The sequence below is a fragment of the Toxorhynchites rutilus genome, chromosome 2, assembly GCF_029784135.1.
Source record: "Toxorhynchites rutilus septentrionalis strain SRP chromosome 2, ASM2978413v1, whole genome shotgun sequence".
NCBI lineage: Eukaryota > Metazoa > Arthropoda > Insecta > Diptera > Culicidae > Toxorhynchites > Toxorhynchites rutilus.
In genome coordinates this window covers 100,252,694-100,263,322 of record NC_073745.1, presented here as the reverse complement: position 1 = coordinate 100,263,322, position 10,629 = coordinate 100,252,694, and the positions used below count along the sequence as shown (strand labels likewise).

At 39.6% G+C, this 10,629-nt stretch overlaps 2 protein-coding genes and 1 long non-coding RNA gene across 3 annotated transcripts in view; 1 reads left to right on the top strand and 2 right to left on the bottom strand.

Annotated features, from left to right (window-relative positions):
* Positions 1-4,230: 4,230 nt before the first annotated feature.
* LOC129765979 (zinc finger protein 91-like) overlaps positions 4,231-10,629 on the bottom strand; it is a 43,331-nt gene continuing 36,932 nt past the window's right edge. The window contains exons 6-14 of the mRNA XM_055766439.1: positions 10,211-10,268; positions 9,908-10,150; positions 9,377-9,847; positions 8,538-8,852; positions 8,178-8,485; positions 6,054-6,276; positions 5,748-5,990; positions 4,937-5,695; positions 4,231-4,869 (exon numbers count right to left, since the gene is read on the bottom strand). Of these exons, the coding sequence (XP_055622414.1) occupies positions 4,585-4,869; positions 4,937-5,695; positions 5,748-5,990; positions 6,054-6,276; positions 8,178-8,485; positions 8,538-8,852; positions 9,377-9,847; positions 9,908-10,150; positions 10,211-10,268 (2,905 nt within the window). The 3' untranslated portion in view covers positions 4,231-4,584. The remainder of the gene's footprint in view (positions 4,870-4,936; positions 5,696-5,747; positions 5,991-6,053; positions 6,277-8,177; positions 8,486-8,537; positions 8,853-9,376; positions 9,848-9,907; positions 10,151-10,210; positions 10,269-10,629) is intronic.
* Positions 6,451-7,118, top strand: LOC129768102 (uncharacterized). The gene is made up of 3 exons (XR_008741633.1): positions 6,451-6,689; positions 6,757-6,841; positions 6,906-7,118. It is a non-coding gene; the product is annotated as an uncharacterized LOC129768102 (long non-coding RNA).
* LOC129768099 (zinc finger protein 62-like) lies at positions 7,629-10,528 on the bottom strand. Its single transcript, XM_055769520.1, has 5 exons — positions 10,211-10,528; positions 9,908-10,150; positions 8,924-9,847; positions 8,538-8,852; positions 7,629-8,485 (listed from the first exon to the last, which is right to left on the bottom strand). Exons 1-5 carry the CDS (start codon positions 10,424-10,426, stop codon positions 7,832-7,834), a joined length of 2,352 nt encoding a protein of 783 aa, XP_055625495.1. The 5' UTR covers positions 10,427-10,528; the 3' UTR covers positions 7,629-7,831.

Genomic DNA, 10,629 nt, shown 5'->3' with positions numbered 1-10,629 from the left:
AACAAATTGCGACATATGACCAATTAGTGTATTGCTCTCGTAAAGGCAAGAAAGAATCGTTGCTTCTCGAAATGATTCTACAAAACCACGCAAGCCATTAAACCTTTTCAGGGTCCCCGGAACTTTTTACTAGAGAGTTATTTATAGAATTTCGACGTATTCGCAAATAATGTCCAAAATGATAAACCAACAAATTTGAAATAAAAGATTGCGTAGTCCAACGTCCTAAGCAAGACGGGTCTATGGTACTAGGTGAGGCCGTTTCGTCACTAAGTTGGTTAGGGGAGCGGTATATGAAAACAGCACGGAAGAAAGTAGAAGGGGAATTATTTGCTTGTAGCGTGAAAGAGAAAGACTGATCACGAGCGAGCTTCGGCAATAGCGTATTGTGTTTTGTTTACAAACAAAACACAGTAGACTTCCAAGATGGCTGAAGAGTGGTTTTAGCAAGTTGGCCCACCTTAGTATATACTTCTAGGCGCCTTGGTCCTAAGTGGTCGTGTCTCGGATACAACCTCTCGATTTATTTTTCTTTTTTCCCACTCTTATGTCTCTTCGTACCATATGTATACATTTTATTCAAGAGTTTTATAGATTTTTTATTGTTCTTTGTTTCGAGACTTTCAGCCTCTTGGGCTTGTTTGTCTTAGCAAAAAAATCTTCGCGGATGATTTTTCCTAATCAGAAGTCGTTCAACGGCAATTCATTTGCGTTTGAAGCTGTCCAAAGCGACCAACAGCCGACCGCAGAATCTGTTTGATTGAGTGGCCGCTTTGACCGAGAACACCTGGCAGATGTCAGCGGGGTTCTTGCTAGAAATTAGAGAATTATTGTGCGCTTACCCTGAAACCACCTCCTCGCATCTCTTTGGAACCGTCCGTGTATCGAGACTCGAAAAGCTTGGTTCATTTAGAATCCACAATCACAAAACTAGTAGTATCTTGGGATTGGTTGAAGGTACAAGAAATGCTTTTATATTTAAAATCAAATAATTTATTGTTTTGTTCAGAAAAAAATATCGAAAATATATTCCGTTACAGTTTTCATGAATGTTCGTACTTTTCATGGGATCCCCTTCATCAAAGTTTGGACTCTGTTGGTTAACCTCAGCGGTCATTTTCTTCTACGATTTTTTCATGTCTGCAGTATTCCGTGCCACTTTGGTACCCTTCTCAAATTTCCGCTTGAAAATTACCCAATATTTTTCGATTGGGCGGAATAGCGGGCAATTGCAATCGACCCCATTGTCACGGTACCACTGAAGCACCTCTCGATTGTAGCGACAGCTTGCCAATTCTGGCCAAAATTTCACCGGACTTTTGTGAGCCTCCATAAACGGAAGGAAACGTTTCTGCAGTCACTCTTCCCTATACGTTGTCGAGTTCGTTGTCTTTGACGAGAACTTTTCTGTACAAAGCTGCAAACCCCTTGTCAAATCGAGAACTTCCTGGCCAATTAATCAGCGAAAACGAACATAAATTTCCTATAGACATCCCCTCTGGAGGCCACTGCCAGAATTTCACTAAAAGATTTCGATCGTGTATAACTCGATCATTTCTTAATAGATCGCAAAGATGTTCGCATCAATTGATTCGAAATAGTTCTACGCATCTATCACAATATTTTTTAGATAAACTGTTGAATAATTATAAAATGTCAAGCATTATCTAAACGCGTTAAATTCTACGTTTTATTGGACAATTTTGTGCTTCTCAAATTGTATCGACCAAAAAGAACAACTAGAGTAACAGCGAAATGCAATTCGAATACATTCTGTAAAATATTCCAACAAACAATCCAGTCATCGAAACATTTTTTAAAGCTGTATTGAGGAATTGTCTTCAGTTCAAGCAGCGAATTCGTTTTAATCTTTGCAATGCTGTTAAAACGGGTCCCACGAAGCGGTAATATAAGTTTCGGAAATGGGAATCGCCAGTAACTATCCATTGGATGAACGTGGGATCAGAATTTGCCAACTCTTTCCGCACCTTTTGGGCCGAAAGGTGGTTCGCAGAGAGAGGGCAGCTCCTCGGGAAAGTTAAGGGCTCGAATGTCAGGTTTGACGATGTAAAAAGAATGAGAGAACAACGAAATCTGTCCAGACTGAGGACCGGTCACTGCTCGGTCTCACACGGATTCAATAGAGGACCTTTCCATCTACTCTGCGACCACCGCCAAATCCACAACTCCTTCGAGCACTTCTTGTGTGGTTGCCCGAAATTTGATCTGCGAAATCTTCATGGAATCAGCGGGAGTGTAAGAGACATTTTGAGGGACGATTCAGCAAGAGTAGCAGCGCTTTTCTGCTACCTAATAGATGCCGAACTATTTTTCAAGATCTAACGTCTGAGCAATGGATCAGTCAAGAAGATCCTTGTTCCTTCCCCTCCACGATGAAGGGGAATAAGAACACTTCGGCATCTTCAACGGCACGGCTTCCTCTTCACTGGCCTGGATCCATGGTCCGAGGTCAAAACGCAATCAAACGGCAAGTTTTTTGTTAAGTTATGTTTCGTAAAATGATTTATATGTGTTTAAATTTTATGTCATTTGTAGTTCAATTTTTATGTGATAATTTTATGTGCAATGATCTGTTGTCAATGAAACCTTGCGGCACTGCCATCGATAAAAAGGTGAAAACCTCTCAAATAAAGAATTTAAAAAAAAAAATTGCCACTAGATTGACAGATGACATTTTCGAAGAAGATCGAGCTTTTTTGGCACTAGTCTTGCTGCGCCTTTCTCATGTCCAAAACATCAGCCAAAATATTACGAACGGTCTCGTAAGATATTTAATTCACTGGCTAGCTCTCTGAAATTTAAATTACGTTTTCCAAACACCATTCCTTTCATTTGGCGATGTTTTCATCAGTTGAAAAGGTGGATAGTCGTTATTGACGTGGTAAATCGCTCATCTCCTATTGATTGATTTCTTGAATGTCTCATACCATTCATACACTCGTGTTTTCGACAAAGTTGAGTCAACAAATGTGTTCTGGAACATTTTTAACGTTTAGACAAAATTTCTTATGTCTAAATATTGAAAACGTTGCAGAAAAAAAATTTATTCACTGAAATTCACTGACACTACACTGACTGGTAAGGTACCAACATAAAACAAATATTGAAAAATTCCCGGTGTATATTTCACAGAATGTATGGCCAGCTTGTTCTTGTGAGAACCTGAATGAATTCATGATTCAACCGTCTTCAGCTGCTTCCATGAAACCATGGCGCTTTTCAGGGTTACCAAACCTTTTACTAATTAGTTATTTCAATGCAACAGTTCGATGCATTCTAAAGTAATATCCGAAACAATACAAAGTATGTTGGTTTTTATAATTTGTTTGCCAGGCGAGGGCTTGTATGAATTTAGGAAATTAAATTTTTGGCGAATTCGTACATTGTTTCCGAGTTTCCGAGTTGAAAGTGGTGTCAAAATGCAACACATTGTAAGCTGGATGAGATTTTTTTCCAATAGTGAGAACTGTGTTCTTCGGTTGAAAAAAAATGGTAACTTAAAATCCAGATGTCTGATTAAAATATGATATTTGACAAAGTTATCGGAACATCAATATGCAAGTGCAGCAAAGTCAGTCTAAAAGTATCCTCACGTATGTAAACACATGTGCAGAAATAAAGTTAAATTTAATTGATTTATTTCGTCGCGTTATTTGCTCCTCGTCATTTTCGACCCACAAGTCTATAAAAAGTTCTTAGTCACAGTGGAAATTGAACATCGGTATCTTCTGATCAAAGTCCTAGTTGGCTGCCTGAAATTTTCCCTAACCCCATCGCGGTCCTGTCAAACATTGTCGATTACATGCGGGTGAACTGAACGTGGCAAGTCCCTGTAACTGCTATGCATTCAGAACCTAGAATACAACTTCCTGCATGTTTTCATTTTAACTATTTGAACTCTACCATTAGTTGATTGATAAATGTATCGTAAATGTATTGCAAATCTGTAACTCCGCCTGCGAATGGCGGATCTCTATAGTCGCTTGCTCGAAAAAGAACCTGAAACTATGGGGAACCAGAGCAGAGGGTCCAAAGCCCCTAAAGAGGATGGTTGTAATAGCTGTTATCCATGGTTATTATGGAAAGAAAGAAATGGATGAACTCCTAATCACATCACTCACCAAAGTGAATACTGATTCATACCTCCTCTCACTAACAACTATCCCTTCTTTGAAAAACGCTAGGGAACCACGCTATAGAGGCGACCCTTCTGGCCTTCGGGCGACGAATATCATACTAACATTCCTTCCCTTTCTCTAGAGACTATACTATACATGGCCGGCGTTTTTATTGACTATTTAAAGTTCGAATCACCGAAACATGTACAATGAGAAAGGTTTGCTACTCCCAAGCGTTATTCGGTGTGTTCTTTGTGCAATTTCGCTGGTTCAGGTCAATCACAGAGAGTAACTACGAAGTGCACAGTCTACCCAAGCTCAAGCTCGTAAATGTATTGCAAATCAGGATTTCGGACATAGAAAATATAACTTCCCTTCCGAAAAAAAATCACCGCGAAACGTGTATTCGCGCATTGCCACACACAGTACTTTATCCTTACCTATTTTAAAACTTGAGATATCCTCTTTCGTCCAGCATATCCATTGCAATCAGTTCTTCCGCATGCTTCGTTTTCATATGTACACTACGAGCCTTATGGTGGGCGAACCCAATTCCACATATCCGACACTGCAGTGGCTTCTCGCCAGTGTGTGTTCGCATGTGGATAATTTTATGGGTGGACGTCCGGAAGGCCTTATCACAAATGTCGCACTTGTGGGGTCTCTCGTTGCTGTGTACGTGCAGATGCTTGTTTAGCGTGGTTCGCATGAGAAACATTTTACCGCAGACCTGAGAGCAAAAAAAGAAAGCTGTCTAAGAAAAATAACACAATGAAACTCAGTGAACAACTCTATACCTGACACTCATGCTTCTTATCCTGAGTATGGGTCAGTTTATGGCAGCGTAACGTTCCAGCGAACAGGAACGTTTTCGGACATAGATCACATTTGTACTTTCGATCACCTTTGTGGATACGAAGGTGACCCTTGAGATTGTTCTTCTCCAAAAATGCTTTACCGCAAATTTCACATTTATAATCTCTTTTCTTCAGATGGACACTGTTAATGTGGGACTGTAGTTTGTTCCGAGACGTGAAGTTTTTCGGACACTCCGCACATTGGTGTGGGCGAACTTCTTCATGGATCACCATATGGCATTTAATGTTGTTAACTAGCGCTCCACAAATGGGGCAAATCGTTTTCTCTTTGGCCAGTTTTCTGGAGCGATCTTTCAAGACAGTATTCTTTTTTCCTCGTTTCCTTCGTTCTTTTTTCGCTTCAATGGCGCTTTTTTCAGTCTCTGAACACACCTCATCATTCGTTTGTTTCGATTTGTCCGGACACCAATCCTCATCTGAATCCTTATCTTCAAGCAATTCTTCACCACTTTCGTGGTGTTCAGTTACATCCTCCTCTTTCGCAGTACGATTCTCTTCGACTAGATTTGTAATATCATTTAGTTCTAAGTTGAACTCTGTTCCCGGAAATAGCGACCCTAGATCGCTTACTTCCTGTTTGAGCTCGTCTGATTCTGCTTTTACTGCATTTGTTCGATTACATGGTTCTTCCTCCTTGGTAGTTTCTTTAACTTTTTCAACGTTAATGCTTTGTGGCAGCTGAAAGGATAAATTATACTTATGTTTGCAATATTTTTCATCATACGTGTACCTTCTTCAGAATTTTCTCACAATTCGATTCCACCATTTTCGTCCTCCCCCAATTGTGGCTAGCGATTCTATCGGTTTGGCCATGATCCAATTTTCTTAAGTCCTCTGGTACGATGGTTTTATCCCGTACTTTTTCTAAAATCCTCCTTGAATCTTCACATTTCTTCTTAAAATTAAATATTATGTTCAAATTGCGTTCACACTTTTCGCAGATGAAATTTGGCAGCCTGTCCTTCTTGTCAATCTGTTAAGAAAATGTGTATGTGAGTAATGGTGCTTCAAAATCACTCTACACATCAAATCATACAGTCTGTTCCAACACCCGAAGCGATTCTTTGATAAAATTCCTAACATAGAACACATTCCTGCCGTGAACATTTGAGTACAGGTTCACCAGGCGCTCGTTGGTCAAGCACAAGCGGCACAGTTGCTTATAGTTCGCAATATAAAAACGAATTCGGTCCAGCTCTTCCTTGCATTCGCTCTCATCAAGAGATGTATACTCAGTAGTGGCGGAAACCATTACTAGACTCGAGATTCGTGTTTTGGTTTATTTCAGCGAGAAAGATAACATGATTAGAAAATAAAACACGGACTGAATGTAAACAATACTGCACTCGTAGTGAAATCTGTCAATTATGCATTTTAGATCGCTTTCAAATTAATTTGAGGAGTTTTACAGGGAGAACTCAATTTTCTAGATCGAGAATATTTGTCGCATATGATACCATCGATCGACATCCGCTCTGGAGAATCACGGACGAGCATGGCATTCCCGAAAGCTGACAAAAGTATCCTAGGTAACTGACGATCTAGCCTCACAGAGGTCATCGAAAAGGGGATGGATTATCCTGTCTGCTTTTCAACGAGATACCGGAACGTGTTATGCGAGAAGTGGGCTTCACCATCCGGGTACGATTCTCAACAAATCCTTTCAGATTAGGTGGGCATATTTGGAGACAAGAACAAGAAGCTAATAACCACGAATGGGGTCTTTTTTATGCCTGCAGATACACGAAGTACCGATAGTACGCTTAGTCCAGTCGTTTACCAAACAACCCTCCTTATAAAGTTGGCTTATGTTCGTCGTAACGAGTAACTCACTATATGAAGAAAAACACTACCAAAGAATCAATTCATAGATTTTATTTCTTTCTAGAATATAATTCGAAGTAGTAAACTGTAAACTGCGAGCCCTGTGATTCCGTGTATTCGGCAGTGCAGTGATTTTTTTTAGTGGAAAATATTCGACATTACAGTGACATTGTGGATTTGCATGCAAACAGTTTCATATCCGTGCATATGTTTGTTAAGCGTGGTTCTCAGGAGCAACATTTTGCCGCAGACATATAAATAAAGACATAGGAAAAATAACACACTGTATTCCAGTTATTATTTTTTCACTTGTAACTGATGCTCTTTGACGTGGGATTACGTCTAACCGGAATACTTGGGGCCCAAATGAAAACCTAAACACAGAACATGCAGGTAAAAATGAAAAATTTCGAATGCTTAGACCCCGAACATTTCTTAATAGATTTTTAATCGGAATAATTTAATCGGAAAGATGTTTGCATCAATTGATAGGAAATATATCTACGCATCTATCACAATTGACAATATGTTATTTTTCCTGGGATAAGCAATTGAATAACTGTAAAATGTCAAGCGCTTTCTAAACGCCCTAACATAGGGCGTTTGATTGGCCCGATTTATGGGTTCCCCAGCACAGACTTCGCAACCGAGATGCCTGGGCAAAATTGGCATTGCAAATACATGCAAGTTGGAGGAACTTGCGTTATTCCTTAACACAGCCATCAAAACCAAGATATCCTACATTACAAGGCGTTCGTTCAAATTCTTTACTTATACTTATGTTGAGTTCAATTGAATTCGAAAACTGTTTCATTCAATCAATAATTTAATCAATACAAACAAATGATAACTAAGCCAACGGTAGTCCACGTACACCTTGCGGTTATATCATATATATAACCCATCCATTTTTTTTCCTGAGTATAAGATAGTTCATGGGAGCGTGCCATTTCAGCGAACAGGGACGTTTTTTCAGAACACAGATCACATCTATACTTCGTCCCCGTGCACACGGCTTTGGTGTCTTTTGAGATTGTTTTTCTCCGAGTATGCTTTGCCGCAAATTTCACATTCATGATCTCTTATTTTCAGATGGACACCATTGATATGGCATTGTAACTTGTTGCTAGACGTGAAGTTCTTCGGACACTTCGTACATTGATGTGGGCGAACTTTTTCATGAATTAACATATGAGCCCTAATGTTGCGAAGTAGCGATCCACAAATGGGACATTTTGTTTTTTCTTTGGGTATTTTTATGGAACAATCCTTCTCTGTGTTCTTCTTTCTCCGTGTCCTTCGTTCCCTTTTCGCTCCAGTGGTGCCCTTTTCAGACTCTGCACATAACAAATCGTTTGTTTGTTTCAGTTTATCCCGATTCCAATCCTCATCCGGACATTCATCCTTTAGCGATTCTTTGTTTTCTGTTAAATGCTCCAGCTTCACAGAATAATCCTCTTTGGTTGGATTTGTTATATCATTATTTTCTATGCTGTGTTCTGTTCTCAAAACACCAAGTACTCCTAGATCGGCAACTTCTTGTATGATCTCATCTGATCCTGCTTGACCTGCACCAATTCCTTCACATGTTTCTTCCATCTTGGAAGTTGCTTGAACCTTTCCAACGTTTATGCTTTGTGGTAGCTAAAAGAATACTAAAATATTCCTTGTTTGCAACATTACTAATCTTTCTCACTTTCTTAGAAAATTCCTCGCAATTTGTTTCAACGTTTTTCGATTTCATCCTGCATCTTGCCTTTTTCTTTGCGATCAGTTCTTCCGCATGCTCCGTTTCCATGTGTGTACTACGAGCTTTGTGGTGAGCAAACCCAATTCCACATATTCGACATAGTAATGGCTTTTCGCCCGTGTGCGTTCGCATATGGATAACTTTACACGAAGCCAATCGAAAGGTCTTTTCACAAAATTCGCATTTGTGAGGTCTATCGTTGTTGTGCAATTTCAGGTGTTTGTTCAGTGTGGATTCCAGGAGGAACATTGTTCCACAAACCTATGAATAGAAAAGTAAATTATCAAACAAGTAACACGTTATTGGACCCCAATGATCAGTTAGATCCCTACGTGGCATTCATGTTTTTTGGCCTCAGTATGTGTCAGTAGTGTATGGCTGCGTAATTTATCGGCGAACTGGAACGCTTCCGGGCATAAATCACATTTGAACTTCGGCTCGCCCTGGTGGAAACGAAGGTGTCTTCTGAGATTATTTCTCTCCAAGTAGGCTTTGCCGCAAATTTCACATTCATAATCTCTTTTCTTCAGATGTACACTGTTAATATGAGTTTGTAGTTTGTTCCGATTCGTGAAATTTTTCGGACACTCAGCACATTGGTGTGGACGAATTTCTTCATGGATTACCATATGGTTTTGAATGTTTTGAACTAGCGCTCCACAAACGGTGCAAATTGTTTTAACTTTGGAGGTTTTTTTGAAACAATTTTTCAAGGCAATCTTCTTCCTTCGTGTCCTTCGTACATTTTTTGCTTCACGTGTGTTTTTTTCAGTCTCTCCAAGCACCACATAATTCGTTTGTTTCAATTTGTCCGGACTCCATTCCACATCCGAACATTTATCTTCTAGAAATTCTTCCTGTTTCACAGTATAGCTCTCTTCGAACAGATTTGTGGCATCATTCTGTTCTATGTTATATTCCGTTCCTAGAAATAGCATTCCTAAATCGCTCATTTCCTGTTCGATCTCATTTGGTTCTGTCTTTACTGCAACTGTTTCGACAAACGATTCTTCCACCCTGACAGTTTGTTCAAATTTATCACGATTTTCTGTAAAATCTTCTTGATTCACAGTACACTTTTTTTCGACCAAATTTGTGATATCATTTTGTTCTATGTTGTATTCTGTTTTCACAAATAGAAATCCAGAACCGCAATCTTCCTGTTTGATCTCATTTGAGTATGGTTCTATTATATCCGTCCCTTCACATGGCTTTTCCACCCTGACATTTCCTTCAACTTTTTCAACGGTAATGCTCTGTGGTAAGTGAAAGAATACTAAAATAGTTGTATTTATAACATTATTCATCTAACGCACCTTCTTCGAGGATTCCTCATAAAACGACCCGACATTGTTCGTTTCCTCCCAACTCTGGAGGTCATTTACTTCAGCTTGACTATGATCAGATTTTCTCAAATCATCCGGTGCAATGGTCTTATCCCGTACCTTTTCCAAAATTCTCCTGGAGTCTTCACATTGTTTCTTGAAATTAAATATTATGTTCAGATTCCGTTCACACTTTTCGCAGATGAAATTTGGCAGCCTGTCCTCCTCGTTAATCTGTTAAGAAAACGAGCATGTGAAAAATTATGCTTCAAAACCCTACACAACTCATCATACAGTTTGTCCCAACATCCGGAGTGATTCTTTAATAAAATTCCTAACACAGAACACATTCCTGCCGTGAGCATTTGAGAACAGATTTACCAGGCGATCGTTGGTCAAGCACAAGCGGCACAGTTGCTCATAGTTTGCAATATAAAAACGAATTTTGTCCAGTGCTTCCTTGCAATCGCTCTCATCAAGAGACGTAAAATCCGTAGCGGTGGAGACCATCACAAGATCCGTAATTTGTTTTTGGTTTATTTCAGCGAGAAAAACAACATCGTTTAAAAATAAAACACGGAATGAATGTAAACAGCAATGCACTCGGAGTGAAATCTGTCAACAGTACACTTTAGACCACTTTCGATGTCGACCATCACAAGCATGTAAAGCCGGCGCTACACAATGCTACGAAAACCCCCGAATGTTGGACG

Coding starts and splice junctions, on each gene's coding strand:
- LOC129768099 (XM_055769520.1), bottom strand. CDS start 10,426: ATGGTCTCCACCGCTACGGATTTTACGTCTCTTGATGAGAGCGATTGC. Junction 10,151..10,210: donor TCCGGATGTTGGGACAAACT/GTATGATGAGTT, acceptor TTTTCTTAACAG/ATTAACGAGGAGGACAGGCT. Junction 9,848..9,907: donor ATGAGGAATCCTCGAAGAAG/GTGCGTTAGATG, acceptor CACTTACCACAG/AGCATTACCGTTGAAAAAGT.